Raw genomic sequence first — 17,565 nt, 5'->3', positions numbered from 1 at the left:
ATGCAAATTTAGGGGTGTGACATTACGTGGATTAAATTTCCCACGCAAAGAAACATTTTCTTCTTTTTTCCCGCATTTGCTGCGGTATGACAAGCCCACAGTCGGGCTGCCCGACTGCCGCTGTCAGCGCGGCACACCAAAACAAAAACGGCGGTCGGCGGAGCAAGCCGAACGCTCCGAACACGATTATTTTTCTTCCTGTGAGTGCATTACGTGCATTGAAACAGTTTCTTCCCCATCAGTAATGAATAATATCGTTAATATCGGCAAGTTTGTGACAATAACTTAGCCATGTCCACTTTGAGGGGACAGAAACAGAGATGGGTGCACTTAGCTGCCAGTGACTTAGAAACTCAAGCAGAACTTTTTGTTGGGCTAGTTGGGGCATGTTACTGAAGTACTAAAACGCCAAACAGACGATACAAGAAGCACTCGTCTGTGTCTCTTCTTGTGTCATCTGTTTGGCGCTTTAGTACTTCAGTGACATAGAAACATATGGCGGGCATGCTGTGGAAACTGCGGCATTTGTCTTCACTGCTATTCTAATACGGCACGTTTCTGCTAAGGGTGGGCGAATATCTTAGCCGTGTTACAAGCGTCGGAGCATAAATTGGGTACACTTTAACACATCAGTGTAAACGTGGCCACTATCGTTTGCCAGTCGCGATTTGTCGCGTGCCCACGAGTGCAGACGAGAAGAATCGAAAGGTGCCCTTTATGTTGTTGTTGTTGACCGAAACCATTATGAAGCCTACAAATAATAAAGCCAAGGCAAGTTTAGTTGTAGCTTTTTTTTTTTTCTTCATGGAAGTGCGAAAAGTGATGAAAGGAATGAAATGGGGCATCTGCTTAAGAATGTTGAGTGCATGCAGACCGCTTGGTATGTCTTCAAGAGTCGTTCGCGCAGCATTTAACAGATGGTAAGCGCGATCATCATTAGCTACATTAGGCACACGACATATTGCTGCAACAAGTTCAGGGCGCGGTCATTACACGGGAAAGAAAAAAAATAGAATTTTCACGACAAAATTTAAGGCTGCGATCATTATGCGAGTAAATACGGTACTAAACGGTAGTACTGCTTAACTGAAACAGCATGAGGTCGCCCACTTGCCTATGAAAAATAGAATTCCGAGAGAATGCAATCTCTTCTTGCTCGCAGCAGCACTGCCGAGCAAGTTCTTCGCATTCTAAATGCCGCACACTGTAGTCAACGGTAGATCCCTGTCGCATGCCTGCGCCAACTTCTTTGGGCCACATTCGATAGCATGAATGATGTCCAATTTTTCTTCTATGCTGAGCACCCGGTGTTTTTTACCCAAGCTTCACCATGACGTGAACCCTAGCTTGCATAACGCCAGAACACTCTCTGCCACGGCGTTGATGTTTATGTTGATGTGGCTTCGCTTGCAAACGCACAGTGCTTTGGAGGCCATTGTTCTGATCTTTGAGGCTTGTTGTTCTGCCAGGCCGTCCAATGGGGACGGTGCACCGCCGTGATTGCACGATGAAAAGTGGAAACACTACGTGCTAATCGATACATACACGATTAGCTGGTGCAGTTTATGTGGATGCAAAACGCATTATGTTCAATGGCCGTTAAGCCGGCTATTTGACTTTACTAGGTACTTTTAAAACAAAACTACAGCTTAAGGGGTGAGGCTACCCTGAGTACCGAACTTTCTTATTCTTTAAGATATCCGGATGAAACTTCAAGCGTATGTTCACACAACCGAACTGTGAGAAACAGTGAAGTTTCATGAAGATGTGTTTATTAGTTCGGGTTATTGTGGTCTAACTAGGTGGTTCATGTGTATGCCCGAGGAAGAGCGTGCAGAAATCCCAGGACATTGTAGGAAGCTGAAATTCACTGTGATGATCCCTTGATAGATATCCCAGGGGGCTACAAAGCCCTTTCTTTAATTTCCCCTCCAAAAGATTTTAACTTTGAATTTAGTCAAGTGTTCGATGAAAACTCGTCTGGCGAGGAAGCCTATCAGTGCCAAAAAACATGTATTTCGGGCCCCGTACAGGTCCCTTGATCACAATGAAGATATGAGCATGGGCACCCGGCTATTTATGGGTAAGGTGGCGCAGCGTGTGGGTGTATGTCTCGGGAAGATTACCTCGCATCCTGTTTATCGTACATCTAGTTGATCGGATGTAAAATTATTCTAAAAGCAAATGGTCAGATAAGCGTTTCTCTTTTGCGATAATGGCTGCCGAGTCCCAGCCAATGATGTGTCCGGTTAGTTCGTGATGTTCCACCAGGGCATTCGTGGTTGTGTGGCCCTTGGCGACGTCATTCATGTGTTGTTTCAAGCACCGTTTAAAATTTCTACTCTTGCCGATGTACGACACGTCACACTTTAAACCAAGATGGCGCGGGCAGGGCGCAAGGGCCAGGAATAGGGCGCGCTAGAAGTTTGTCTTCATTTCGGCACTTGTGCGTGTCTTATGGGCCACAATAGCCTCAAAAGTAGCACTTTTTTTTTTTACTTTGCGGTTGAATTAGGTGCTGATAATTATAGAACAGCTAGTTTATGAGACATAGAACCCAAAAATATTGTTTTTCAAAAATCTACTTTTTCGCGATTTTTTGGTTTTCAAGGGGCGGGCCCCCTTAGGCGGGTACGGTTTAACAAGGTCTTCCTGTTCTATCACAAGACTAGCAGGCTCCAAAATGCGCTCAATCCATTACATTGCACTAAAATTGCGTAAAGTAGCACCACATTATACTTGTGTGGGTGCCAACATTTTTCTTTACAAAAAACAAGCAAGCACCGAAAGTGGTCGTGCTGGAAATGCATCGTGGCCGCTGTCTTGTTCGTTGATCACCCGTTTGAAGCGGCAACACATGTTGCTACGGACATGCGACAACGGTTTTTGCACACCTAGTGCAGTGAGTAGCAAGAAAAATGCAGCAAAAACAAGGAAATCCATGTCCCTCTAGCGTAGTTTTGGTTATGGTGCTCAAGATGGTGGTCGCAGCATGGAAGTGCCACGCATCGGGCAGTGATTGAACAATTGTCTGGGAGTATGCATTCGTTGCTTCAAGAACACTGGTTTTGGTGCCGCTTGACAGACATAGCGTGCGTATTTGGTGCCGGACGTAAATTTGTGTTAAGGGGCCGTAATCTCGATCGACTTCGTTCGAGGCATACGAGATACGATCACTTTTGCGCTCGGCACTGGATGCTTCAGCGCCTGCGGCCGTGTACTGGAGAAATGCTGCTGCATGCTTGGAGCACTGTTAGCATGTGTCCGGTGCTAAGTTGCGCAAAATCTCGCAAAAGTGATTGTATCTCCAAAAGCAATTCACCGAGAATACTGCTTCACGGCGGTGCTGCCACTGCTGACCGACGCATGTGGTGCAGTTTGTACTGTTGGCGGTGCGGTTCGATATCCTTGAGCAAGCTTGCCAAAGTAGGCTAACGAAATTTTGCCAGTAAAGTTTCGTTTTGTGATGCATTACCTGTGCTGTCTCGCTTCGAACAACAAAATTCTCATGAAAGTCTTTTTTTTTTGCGTTACCCGCTAATTTCGTTATTGCGAGGTTCAACTGTAGTCATTCAAGCCCAAGAGGCTCAAGCTCTTTAAGGTTTCTAGCTTGTACACCACTGTCAATTACCTTGCCAAAGTAAAGGAAGTGGTCTATGTAGAGAAAGAGCTTGAGCATTTCTGCCTCGTCCATTGGTGTATGACAGAGACAGACCTGTTATATTACGTCAACAAATTGCTGAGCACCAGAGCAATGCACAAACCAATCCATGCATCCGTGCATCCAATCCGTGCATGTAACATGTTTTGTCTTCACCATAATAGGTTTAGTCGATTCAAACCAGCTCTTTGAAGCAATTCCGACTCCATCAGGGGACGTATGTCGACAGGTTTGCTACCTGCTTGTAGCACCTTTGCAACATCACCTCCCACAGAAACAACTGCCGTGGTGATGGTGATGTATAGGGTTTGATGGCACGAGACAGCCACCATAGTAACTCCCTGATGAAGTCCAAACCATTCTGAAATTTTGAGTCAAATAAGCATACTAATTAATTAGTGTTTACGTAATTCATAAATTTCTCTAGTGTTTCCCTACCAGGCTGCTTGCAGTTGAATGTTCATCTACAAGAGGGGAAGCTGGTGTACTGCTCTCGAAGGTTAAGAAAAAGAAAAGACTGAGATAGAGTGTTATATAATGTTCTTTGTCACTTTATTTCTTTGTGCTTGTGGACAAAAAGCAGATTAGTTGCATGGCATTGGTGGATATGCCACAAAACCGCGTGGTTTTCTTCCTGCTCTTTCATCAATGAGAGAGGGACAATCTCTTAGCTGCTCTCTACACAGTGAGGCTGTTGCTACTTGTCCAGTAGAAAGTTGTGCCCTTGCCCCATCTCTTGTTTGACTACTGGGAATTGCAGGTCCTCATGAGAGCAGTTTCACTGTGCTTGTTTCACCTGTCCAAACATTAATAGCTTCATGGACCATGCAGCTTGGCTGAGACTTTTGACTTGCTATTCCTCGCTCCAGGTCCCGATCGCCGAGGAGGTCACGCAGTCCACGTAGGCGTAGGTCCCCTCACCATGGCAGGCATCCTCCACACCATCACCGAAGCCCAGAGTCTCGAAGGCACAGGCGGTAAGTGTTCCAGCAATATCCTCTGGCCAGTCAATGCATTAGTGGGCTTGTGGGTTGTGTGCATAAATTTTAACTTGAACTACTGACATAAAAAGTTTGTTTTTTGCTTTGAGCATTAGTTGCATTGTAGTCTTGGCATAGAAGCTCATCACATCATGATTCCTTCACTTTTTGAGAAGTGAAGGAATCATGATAGGCAGTGAATTGAGAATGGATAAGAGGACCCACTGCAGCGGACAGTAGGGAAGGGGGACTCATCAACAGAGTATAGCTCCTTGACATGAGGAACACGACTTGTTTTGAGACACATTCCTTTTGATTATGCCTGTGTTCTTAGGCTGAGCCTCAGACACACTCAAACTAATGTGTTGAAGCTTCTTGTCTGACGCGCTTTCGTCTTGCTGTGTGTAGTTGGTAAAGGCTCTTAATTTTCTTAGATTTTTGGGTACACGGGTCCCTACAACATTAAATGTTGACACTTCTTTTATATTTATGAGTAGGAAACGTGGATATTTTTGTTTCGGCATTTGTGGGAATTCTGTGCCACTCTGCACCATTCTGTTAAAGCTTCTACGTCGATGATCTACGAACGAGAGTGTGCCAAAGCTGCACTAAGAGGTGCCACGGTCAATGCAGGTGGCAGGATCTACCCCCCTATATGCAAAGGATGTAATTTCATCTCTTCTCGCCACTCGTAAGCTAAAGTGTCACTTAAACTTTTTCCTAAATATGCTTAAACATACTTCTGTACACCCTGCTCCATATTCCATGCCTGCCTACTCTCCTTAATTTTTCGTAATGTTTACGAATTTGGGCTTGTTCTATGATTTTACAAATGTTGCATCAAGTTTGATGAAAACTAAATTATGTTAGCGAAAAAAGTACTAAAGTCAGTGGAAGATACAGGGCAGTGCAAATTTGCAAGAAATGCATGCAAAATCGAAATTGAGATTGTAAGCAGTGCTAGATGCTTTGCAACAGAGGGGTAACTGATTCGTGCAAGTTCATTTAGACATGTTCTTGCACCAGATCAAATTGGGAGGAGCAGAGTAGCTGATAAAGTCACTGATCTGGAAACATTGTCGTTAGTCTATGTTGTCCCAAGCTTGCCGCTGCTGGTGTTCTGCATCTGAAAGTAAAACCTCACTAATAAAGTGTGTATGTGTCCAACAAAAGGAGTGTGCTGAGAGCTCAGAGCAATTTCACACATGTGTGACCATCAGTCCAGCCCACACGCAGGATCTCACACCCAATCTCCAGTGCAGTTAACTGGTACAAACATGCTTAAAGCTCACCACCCTTGCCAGCTACGTGCCACTTTACTGGAATCAGTGATGAAAGTTTGGGTTTGCTGCCAAGTTGATAAAAATTTCTTTACAGCAGCCATACAGCACTCAAAAAGCCGATGAATCGGCTTCAATAATGAAAGGGCACAAGTGATAGGCTGTGGGGCGGGAGCATTGTTCATGGCCACCATGGTTTAGGACACCACGCAGTGTCCGAAATTTTAGTCACTATGACACACTGGTTCTGAGGCCTAGGTGGCAGTGCTGTGGGGAACTCTGAATCATGGAGCATGTCCAAAAGATCAGGTGTCTGAAAAATCAATTGACAGCTGTATTTTATGGTTATTCAGTGAAAATTTATTCACTCTGTTCAGAATTCAAGTTAGCATTTTTCTGCTACTATGATTGGCACTTCTGTGGCAATTAAAAAGGTACAGTAGAATCTCAATGATACAAATCTTTCAGGATGGTGTAAAAGTTTGTGTCACCCAAAAATGCTAAGAAAAAATAGGAAATTACTGTATTTACTCGATTCTAAGCATCCCCTTTTTCACTATCGCGATGCCCAAAGTGAGCAGGGTTCTTAGATGCAGAAAGTCTAAACTGACTCCTCCCCTCCCTTCATGCGATATCTCGACAAGACGGGCGTGAGCAATAAAATTTTGTATGGCAAACATTCAAACGAAAGCTGCCTAGGTGCAGACAGTGAACCCACCACTTGTGGGGGTTCACAAAGCAATGCGCGCCTGCGAAACTTGCTGAACGCCGCCGATACTATGCCCACATGACAACACGCTAATAAGAGTTATGGGGCGTCGATTTCCTCTGGTTTTGGGGAGGGGCTTAAATTTTGGTGTTCTGTGCCGCCATCTGTCGTGTAGTGTCGGAATGCAGCAACGCAAGACATGGCCACCTGTATTGGCGCACAGCGGCAGGGAATCCCCAATGCGCGCCGATATAGGCGGCCGTGTGCAAGAAGCCAGAGATTGCACCGCCGACGCCGTGCCACATCGAGACTCCGGACGGCTCTGGCTCGGCAACAGAGTGATCAAGCGTGCTTGGCAGTCTCAACTACGTGCTCTTTAGGGCAAAAAAGGGGGTGCTGAGATTAGTATGCAAACATTTTCTAATTTTTTTTAGTGAAAATAGCGGGAGGTGCTTAGAATCGTGAAAATACAGTAAGGAGGGAAACAACAATAAAATGGCCGACTTGCTCAAAATGTTAGTTTTTCTTTTTTCCTGTAACTTAAGTTCTTTTATCTCATGGTGATATATTTGGAACAAATACACAGGAGAATTTGAGAAAATGTGCACCTTTTTTGTGTGTTGCCTTCGAAATCTGGAAGAAAATCAGGTTTTGGGAAGGGCTATTGCCGCACTGATGGCAGGAGCTCAGCTTTCCCTTGACATAGCAGGTTTTATCGTAGGTGACACACCTCCAGCATCAGGATTTTTTTTCAGATATTATAAAACTGACACAAATGTCATTTTTGGTTAGGCACAGGGAAAATAAGACACAGGTAATGACAAATGTCTCTCTCGGTATGGTCCATTGCTATCTGTAATGTGCAGTACTGTAATGCGGAAACATACCAGTATGTCAGTGGCACTGAAAGCGTTCATATTGCCGTAAACATGAGAGATTGGAGATTGATAGCCACAGTGCTGTTTCTTTCTATGCCTAAATAAAAGCAACAATAGTAAGTGTGAAAAGGGAAAACTAGCGTCGCCATTCGTTAGTGTAGTCGCTGGAGGCAAAGTGACGTAGGTCGCCTAGACAACAGGAATGCAACTGGTGCATCGTCATGTCAGGACCTCCTCGCCAGCTTTGCCAGGGATCTTGTGTCAGCTCAATAGTTTGTATCATCCGTCGGGGCACGAAAAGCAGTTCGCAACAGTCGAATTCTAGCATGTTGTAAGCTAATGAACTTGGACTAGGACTTTCAAGAAGTTTGTATCAGGTGGGATCATATCACCAAGATCCTACTGCATACGGTCGACTCTCGTTACAACGGGCCCTAATAATCCGACAAAAAATGTCCGTTTTATCCAAAGTTCGTAATATCCGAAATGCCTCACTTCCGAAACTTTCGTTGCAGTGTCTAACAACTTTATTGCAAAGGGTGAGTGATTAACGTCCAAAGTAAAAAACAAGTTAAAGTACTCGGAGTGTCACCCGAAAGGCGAAGCATCGATTGAGATTGCAAATTAAACAAGATAAGGGCAGCAGCAGCAGCAGCAGCGAGCAAATTGACCTTCGTGCTGTCTCTTGCTTCAACGCGAACTAAACGTCGTAAGCACAGCGCGTATGAAGCTACCGGCACTCGGCGCACTTTGTCCACATTGCAGGTCGCTTTCAAGATACGGCACCGGTGCGGGCGAGCACTTTGTCCACATTGCAGATCACTTTCGTGCCTCATGCACGAAAGAAGACGGCGCTTCTCGCCCCGCCTTGCTTTCTCGCGCACACGATATTGAGCCACGATCGTCAGCTGACCCTCGCAAGTCAGTTGTCAGCCCGTGTCGACACAGCAAAAGTACGTTTTATACGCACGATTTTGAAAAAAATTGCCACTAATTTCGTTCGCTAAAGCCGATAGTCCGTTGTAGCGTGGTCTGTTAAAAGCGAACTTTGTTGCATTATAGCAAGATAGGTAAAACAAACTAAGGCTGAAATATGCTCCGTTATATTCGAAAGTCTGTTGTATAGGGATCCGTTGTAACGAGCGTAGTGTATGCAGTTGAACCTCGTTCATTAATTTTTGAAAAAGCCACGAGAATAAAGGGAAAACATGCAATCAGAAGTAACTAAAAAAAAAAAATTTGACAGGCTCAGCTATTGTTGACATCTACATATTGCGAAGCCTCGTGCGTATCGTTGTGGCACGAAATGATATGCTGATGTGCGTCAAGCTGGTGGCGCTCTGGCAGCCCAAGGGACATTTTGTTGTTTTAATAGGGCGACGCCAGATGCTGCCGAAGCAAAATGTGATGCCCACATCGTGCCGCCTGCAGCAGAGAAGAGCATCACAGTTGGATTATCGCCTACTAAAAGTGTGCAGTACGCTACCAGTGGAATTACGCACCCCGCACTGGGAAACAGATAGGCAAAGATGCTAGTCACAATAAGATTGGCGGTGATAGCGGTGAATGCTGTGTGCGACGACCCTGGAGAATATTTGCTGGTACTGAAATTAGATACTGAGAGCGTGTCGGCGTTTTCACATGAGGCGGGCAGGCGAGTATTGTATTGAAACTGCCCTGCTAGACAGCTATATAGTGTTCCTGATCGCGCGTGCCTCGCGCATTTTCTTGTTTACATCAGATCTAGCAGCTGGAAAACGTATCATGCAATCGCAGTTGAGTGACGTACTGAACATTGGTGCAGAAAATTAAGTGTTTTCCGGGAATGTATGGAGAAGTAAAACATAAGTGTAACTCTATTGTGTCCTTTTTCGTGTTCTTAATTGCAAACATTGGTGCGAGGACAACGTATGTAACGGGAACGTATCAACGAAGTTCTGCTGTATTTAATTTGTAATTAAGTCAGTATGTTTGGCTTGTAATCCAGCTGCTCCATTTCGTCTTCTTCTTCTTCTTTTTTTTCTGAGAAATTGGCTCCAAAACATTCTTGGTCATTCCCACCACTGTGGCAGATTTTCCTTCTTTGTTTTGGCTCCTCCTTACAGATACGTAGATTCTGGTGCCATCACAAACACCTTATTGCTCATTTCATCTTTCAACAGGCGTCGTTCCGAGTCTCCAGCCAGGTCCACTTCCAGTTCCTCATCTGCTTCGAGCTCAAGCCATGGTTCTGTGAAGAAGGCAAAACCAGAGAAACAGCAAGCGGTATGAACTCCTGCACAGATTGTGCTCACACTATGACGTCAAGCATGTGCATCTTCTGGGGGACTGGTTGGGTTTGACACTGCTGCCCACGCCTTACTTGCACGCTCTGTGGCTCACATAGACATCCAGAACTTTGGACATTTGGACTGATCTAGGAGTGCACAGGAAGCTTTGCAAAATGGCAGGCGTTATCACAATATCTTGGTGCAAGTAATTGTATACAACTTTCCATTCAGGTTTGGTCGACTGCTTCATTGACCAACTTCTTTGGTTGCATTACATTTGCCTGCTTGTTCTCAATAAACATCTGTTAACTGTTGTACCGTGGTCCGTTCATACTATCTTAACAAAGGCTATTTCTTGCAATTAGTGCATGCTTTTTTCAATGTGTAGGCGTGAAAAGTGTTTAACAAGTAATGTGTGTGTGCTTAAATGTGACAGTCAGTTCGTTTTGGGAAATCTCGTTATGACATATTTGGCTAGATATTGCAGCATATCTACACACTAAGTGGTAGTATGAACTAACCAGCAACCATAAATCTGTGTCGTTTATGTGCACCACGGCTAATATAGATATAAAAAATTGTACACTGCAGCAAATGTTACCTAGAATATGCACAAAGCGATTTTTGGTTTACTCGCCATCCCCTCACCTGAAGTAGTTTTTAAAATTTTTCTATTTCCTATGGTCATGCATAGTGTGGCCAGATGATGCCAATCAGTCTTTCAAAGTTCAATAGACGAGAAGAAAGGGGGTCCCGATTTTTAGTAATCATATCATAAGAAGCCAACAAACAAATACACCAAGGACAACACAGGGGAAAGTACTTGTACTTCCTAATTGAAAATAAGGAAATTATAAATTAATGGAATTGAAAGTGGATGAAAAAACCATTTCCCACTGGTGGGGAACAATCCCACGTCTTTGCATTGCATTACGCATGCGATGCTCCGCAATGCGATGACGTGTGATTGTTCCCCACCTGTGGGAAATGGTTTTTTTCATCCACTTTCAATTCCATTAATTTATAATTTCTTTATTTTCAATTAGTTAGTGCAAGTAATTTCCCCTGTGTTGCCCTTGGTGTCTTTGTTGGTTGGCTTCTTATGAAAAGCTTCAATAGGAAGTATTGCAGCAGACCAGACATTTGAGCCTCCACAGTATGCGAGTGGGTTGCATGCGCACTTCTACAATGATCTAATGAGCGAGAATCGGCTCTGCATTTTTGAAAGCCCACCACAGCAGGGTGCCTGTCATTTGTGTGCAGCACATTGCCTGCTGAGCACAAGCTGTCTTTATGTGAGGATGCATGCATGTTTGCTGGCAGACTGCATCCATGTAAGCATCTATGCAGCAAGCTGTTCCCGCACCTGCACTGCTTCTGGCTGTGCATGTGGTGCGTGAGTGCGGCATGGCATTGCGATCACTGCTTGCTGCTTTCGTTTCCATGATCGACACTTGAACTGGCCCAGATGAAGGAGGCAGCAGTTCATGTTGCTTATCATACCTGCAGCATGCTTTCAGCTCTGCCAAGCAGATAGGGGAAGATGTTTATTGCGATAAAGTTGGCCGTGACAAGTCGTCCAGGTTCGTCAAGCTGTAGCTGTGTTCTATGTTGTCACTGCCATCACACCTCCATGTATTTCTGATGCTTATACAGTCGACGACGGATAATTCGGACTCCACGGGTAACGTAAATAAGTCCGAGCTATTGAATGTCTGAAAAAACTAATGTATGCAAAAAAGATCACTTCATTTATGTTTTAAGGCCCCTGTGCACAGAACAAGTGGTAGATGCATTGCTGCACGCACTTCCGCTTACGTGCAACCAAGTGGGTCCGCATTTCTGCTAGTTTTGAGTTGTGCTATGCGCCGATGCAAGGACTGCAAAGGCTTGAGTCAGATCTGCATGTGAAAACTCCTGAGTACATAGCTCATCATCGTCAGAGTCACTGTTTTACAGTGGGAGAACTTGCTCAATTATTTCGTAATCATTCAGTTCGGCACACAACGAAACAGCGCTATCGATGTCTGCAAAGTCTTCTTCAATGGAACATTGGCAGTTCAGCCTCTTAAGTTGCGGAGTCAGGCTCATTCGAACTGCGAGGGCACCATTGGTGCCATATGACGCAGCCTCTCTATGACTGCACGAGAAAGACTTTTGAGCCAGCAGAGCACTGTCTAGAATACAAACTCGGAAAACAGAATTGTGATTGCGGGCCGTGCACAGGTGCTGGAATAGGGCATGATGATAGTGATGCTGATGCGACCTCACAATTCAGGCAATGCCTCCAAGATTGGCATTAGCCGTTAAATCACTGAAGCATAGAACAGCGGCTTAAGCTAGGCCTCGGAGACTACCATCTAGTGTGTAATCTCTGAGGCCATACTTGATGTCTCGTCATGGTTGCTGAAGGAGATAATGGCAGCAGAGTCGGCGTGCGCTACAGCTACGAGTATGGATAATCGAATGTATGACTGATGGCTGTCCATTTGCAATTCTGCATTTGTGTGATCAGCATCACCTCATGTGCCTACACAAGAGCCAAGTGGTGCGAAGAAGCGTGTCTCGTTTCTTCTATCTCAGTGGCGATATACGGCAATGGAGATTGCCAATGAGGTGACGCTCTTATCGGACTGTATACGGAGACGATATCGCTCTTGTGCAAATCCAAACAAATCTGATCGCCCCCAAACATATTATGAGGCAGGGCATTATCAGACATATTTAAGCAGCTCTAAGCCTAATAAATTTTATGTTTTGGGGTGAACAAGTTTTTCAGATTTTTTTGTTTTTCGGTTCCCGCGAGGTCCGGAAAATCGGTCAGCAACTGTATGTGGTTTAACTGTATTTACTAAAAACAACAGACAGGAGGCATTGGGGTGTGTGCGGACCATGTGTCATCAGACGAAGTGTCTTTCAGAATACAGGAATAAGCTTTCCTTTTTGATGCTGGTGTTTTTAGCTTTTAAATCTGCAATATGTAAGCCATGCATGGGGAGATCCGTCTTGTTTTTGGTGGTGGAAGATTAGGCTTGAAATACTTTAGCAAATATAGTTTTTTTTAAATTAAAGCCCAAACACAAGCCTTGTCAATGAGGGCAGCTACATGTGCTTGTTGGTATGCTGTCTTCTGTGTCTGCTTTGTATTTGTCTAGTGTGCCTTTCTGTGTCCCTGTCATTCTGCCTGATTTACAACAAAGTAGAACAAACCTTGTTGTACTGATAAATGAACTAAATGTAGACTTTTGCATAATGTGTTTCTAAGTATGCCTACAAATCATTTAACCCTTTCAGGGTAGATCTTTTTGCCATATGCGACCGCCCAGGGTGGATTCTTTTATTGCTGATTCCCATTCTTCTGAGGGACCTATTTCGAACAAAATTTACAGTAATTTTTTTATGTTGACCGTAAAGTGAGAAAAAAATATTTTGCGTTGGTATATATGTACTCCTCATTCATGAATAACAACAATAAAAAAAAAGAAACTTATAAGAGTTAAAAATTTGATGCATTGTTATAGTTCAAGGCTTTAAATATGCGCACACGAGAATATTTTGCAAGTTTCAAATGTTCCTGCTCTTACACTAATATTTACGTTCATGGTGTAATCGAACTGCGTAGGTGAGCGCGCTCAAGAAAAGTGTGTGGTTGTGTGCCTGTTAAAAAAGCAAGACGTGTGACAAACTTCCGCTAATCTTCATCTTATCGCCAACCAGATGCAATTAGATATCGCGAGTCTCCCCCCCCAAAAAAAGAAAAGGAAACGCATGCATGGTGGCATCCCTCCTATGCTCACCTCTGTGAGCACTAATTGAGCAAGAAATAGGCGGCCGCCCTTTGAGCGATTAGTAACGAGATAGCCATCAGTTTTGCGAGCACAAGAAGCCGAAACTGCCTGCCAAACAAAACCCAAACCGCCGTCCGTCTGCGCGCGCGATAATGTGCAAGCGGTTATATATAGACGCGCCGGAGCAAACTAGCTCTAAAACAAACCATGCAACGAAAACCGAGAGAGGGAGGCGTGAGAAAAAAAAATCCCTGTATTCCCACATAGTGGCATCACATGCCAGGAAAGAAAAAATTAGGAAATTAGCACGTTTTAAACATACAGACGGCGCCGTATATTTTCGTCATTGACCCTGAAAGGGTTAAAGAACATGCAACTAAGGCCATACAAACAAAATACAGTCGCTGACCGTTTATTCGGACCTCACGGGGATTGCGGAAATGTCCGAATAAACAGGTGTCTGAAAAAGCAGATTAAGAAAAAAAAAGAAATCCTTTATTTACACGCACTTATTCGGGCTCGGCAGTAGGCTTGAAGAAATTGTGAATGCACTGTTGCACGCTGTTCCATTTACGCGCCATCAGATAAGCCTGATTCTTGCAGAGGGTTGTACGGTCATTATAGGCAGCTGAAAGCACAGTCACTGCTTGTGCACGCTCTGCATGCGATGGCAGCATAGCACATTGCGCATCATCTTCCAACTCGAGTCATAGTCCAGCGACGCAGCAGAAACCTGACGAATGATCTCACTGTTGTCGAGTTCTGCGCATGTCAGTACAGTAGTATCAGCACCTGTGAAACTGTCAAATGAGATGGTGTCCGGAATCGCAATGCAACCACTGCGCAGGTCTCGGCAGAACATTTTCAGCATCAGTAGGGAGCACATCGGAAGGCGACAAATCCTAGGCCTCCCAGCACCCACTTGCCGGCATTCCCCAGAACAGTTTGTGTGGGCACTGTCGGCGCCATTAGACACTCACTCGACGCGATGTTTACGTATGCAGCGTTGCATCACTGCAACCTCAACACAGCACACAAAGCAAACATCACCACGCCGTCACGCCGACACCAGTCGCACAAACGAAAAACGTGGCCTACTCGCAGCATCGTGCATGAAGAAAGAAATAAATCAGCTGCTAGATTGTCATGACATGGCTTACTAAGCTGAGTCTGGAACTGACGTAGCTACAAACCAGGCAGAAACGATGATTATGAGCGGGGATTTGCAGTAGCGCCACTTCGTGGGGCAACAAGGAGGCTCCGTTCAAAACAAAAATGGCATTCAGCAAGTCGAACTGTGCATTGGTGAGAGTCGGTGCATGGTACTCTCAATTGGGTTGGCTCAAGGAGTGTCAGAAAAATCAGACCAGAGGTTGCAAGGTGTCTTAAGGGGGGACGCGGGTCTTAAAATCGCGAAAAATGGTCAAAAATGGCAATTTTCAAAAATTGCGTTTTTGAAGTCCTTAATGTCCCAACTATGCCTCTACAAAATATTATGGCGCAATTCCTACTCGAAGTATAAAATAAACGGTAATTTATAAACGTCGGTGAGCCGAAATTGAACGCCAAGCGCGAAGATTTGCCTCATTTTCAAGCTGCCGTAGCTCCGCGCGACGCGTACCGATCGGCGCCATCTTGGTCTCGTTTGAAAGCTGGTTTCCCGCTCTCCATTCTGGCGCCCCTCGGCACGCTGTAGACCCTCGTGCAGCGGAGGGATTGGCACCCGTTCTCAAGCGGGAAATCGTCGCGAGACAGCCGCTGATTGGGTGAACCGGGCGCCTCCTCGAGGCGCAGCCCTCTGATTGGCCGTGACGTATGCTTCGCCTTCCGCGGCCGCGTTGTCCGACTCCTTCACGTCGTCTGCTTTCGCCTGGACGCACGTCATTTTTCGAGCTCCTCTTTGTTTCCTAGTATTTTTCGTTCTGCCTTTTTCTTTATCGTTCTTCTAGATATTTTGGCTATTGGGTCGCTTCTTTTAACCACGAATTTCTTGCTTTTGCGTGCCTGGTGGCTTTGTTCCGCGTGTCACGATGGCGCGAGACGCGCGCTTGAAAGCAAGCACGCGAAAAGCAGTCGGCAAAAAGAGACGCGCATGGAATAAGAACAGCGCTACATCGTCGAGAACTACAGCTTCGGTGATGCCGCAAGCTGCTGTGCCCTTGGTGGATGCGGCAGGACTGAGCTCGCCAACAACAGCTTCGCCGGTGGACGCGGCTGAACAAACCCCGTCGACGCTAGCTTCGCCTGTGGACGCGGCTGGACAGTGCCGATCAGTGTCAACTTCGTTACCGCAAGTCTGTGCAGTGCCGGTGGATGCGCCTGGACTAAGCCCGTCGAAAATGCCAACTTTTGAGACGCTGCAAGTCGCTTCGGATTCCGTGTCGTCGGAAGCGGCCGAGCCGGCTGACCTAAGCCTAACGTTGACTTCGGCGTTTCCGCACGCCGCTTCGGTGCCGACGGACGCGGCTGAACCGAGCTCGCGTGCTCAACGCTTCGACACGGTGTTTTTCACGGAGGCGGAGTGCGCGGGGCGCGAAAATTACGCAGACAACGTTAAAACTTCATTGGCGAAGCAGTCCGCGACTTCCCGCAAGTTCGAGCTAATGAACGTCGGCACAGCAAGTGAAGATGACGATCGCGGCACAGAGTACATCATCGTTGATCTCTCAGTGCTAAAGAAGATGTTTGTGTCCACAAGCTGCAGCAAGTGTGGGATGACCACTCTCCAACTCGCAAAGTGCAGTGAGAGAGAATACGGCCTAGCAGTGAAGTTGGAGCTCACATGCTCAAATTGCGATTTCGCCGAGCGGCACTTCTCGTCGCCACGAGTGCCCGGGAAATCCAACATCACGCCCTTTGAAGTCAATTTGCGGGCAATGAAGGGAATTCAAAGTATAGGCAAGGGAGCGACTGCCCTAGCAGATTTTTGTGCCACCATGAACCTCTCTCACCGAGGACTTCACCACAAGACTTTCAGGGGGCATATGGACACCATGGTGAAAGCTTGCCAGGCAGTAGCTACTGCTACAGAAGCAGCAAGCGTCAAAGTGGTGAAGGACATGTACAAGAACTTCCTGAATCCACCAGGAAATGTAGATGTCATATTTGATGGCACATGGAAAACACGTGGTCACAATTCAAATATTGCAGTAGGCTGCATCATAGAGCTATACACTGGCCTAGTACTGGACCATGTTGTGCTCTCGAGGTACTGTCGTGGGTGCCAAGGGGCACCTGATCCCAGTGATGATGGGTACGGTGACTGGGCTATGAACCACAAGTGCATGAAAAACATCGACTGCAATGCCGGCCGGATGGAGACTGAAGCAGCTATCATTTTGTTCAACAGGTCTCTGGAAAAAAATGGGTTGCGGTACACAACTATACTTTCTGATGGTGATAGCCGCACCTTTCATGCATTGACCTCAGGAGAAGTGTATGGATATATATCCATTGAAAAGAAAGACTGCTTGAACCATGTCCACAAGCGGATGGGGACGGCTCTTCGCAACTTGGTGGAGAAGAAGAAGGCACAAGGAGAATCTCTTGGCGGAAAGGGCAACCTCACCCAAGATAAGATAAAGAAAATTACAAACTACTATGGGTATGCCTTGCGGAGCCACAGCCACGACGTTGCAGGCATGAAAAAGGCAGTGCATGCCACGCTGTTGCACATGACCTCGACAGATGAAGCCCCAGACCACAGTTGCTGTCCTCAAGGGGTTGATTCGTGGTGTGCCTTCAATCGTGCTTTGGCGAACCAAGTGGAGCCGTCACCACACAAAAACCCTCTGCCAGGCCACGTTCGCACTGCTCTTGAGCCAATCTTTGCAAGGCTGGGCGACGAGGCCCTCTTGGAGCGCTGCAAAGATGGCATGACACAGAACGCCATTGAGTGCCTACACTCTGTCATTTGGAGCCAAAGCTCCAAGAACACGCATGACTCTTTGCTGGCTGTTGAAAGAGCTGTTGCAGAAGCAGTTTCTCGCTTCAACCAAG

General features: G+C 45.9%; 1 protein-coding gene across 8 annotated transcripts in view; it reads left to right on the top strand.

Moving 5' to 3' along the window:
- The window catches only part of Srrm1 (Serine-arginine repetitive matrix 1), a 94,469-nt gene that overhangs the window by 25,429 nt on the left and 51,475 nt on the right, over positions 1–17,565 (top strand). For all 8 annotated transcript variants that reach the window (XR_010564484.2, XM_065432290.2, XM_065432295.1 and 5 more), the window contains 2 exons: positions 4,531–4,638; positions 9,671–9,773. Coding sequence is in view for 7 of the 8 variants with exons in the window: in XM_065432290.2 (XP_065288362.1) it covers positions 4,531–4,638; positions 9,671–9,773 (211 nt within the window). In the remaining variant the exon portion in view is untranslated. The remainder of the gene's footprint in view (positions 1–4,530; positions 4,639–9,670; positions 9,774–17,565) is intronic.

This window comes from Dermacentor albipictus, chromosome 5, assembly GCF_038994185.2.
Source record: "Dermacentor albipictus isolate Rhodes 1998 colony chromosome 5, USDA_Dalb.pri_finalv2, whole genome shotgun sequence".
NCBI classification, from domain to species: domain Eukaryota; kingdom Metazoa; phylum Arthropoda; class Arachnida; order Ixodida; family Ixodidae; genus Dermacentor; species Dermacentor albipictus.
This window is presented reverse-complemented; position numbering and strand designations above follow the sequence as displayed.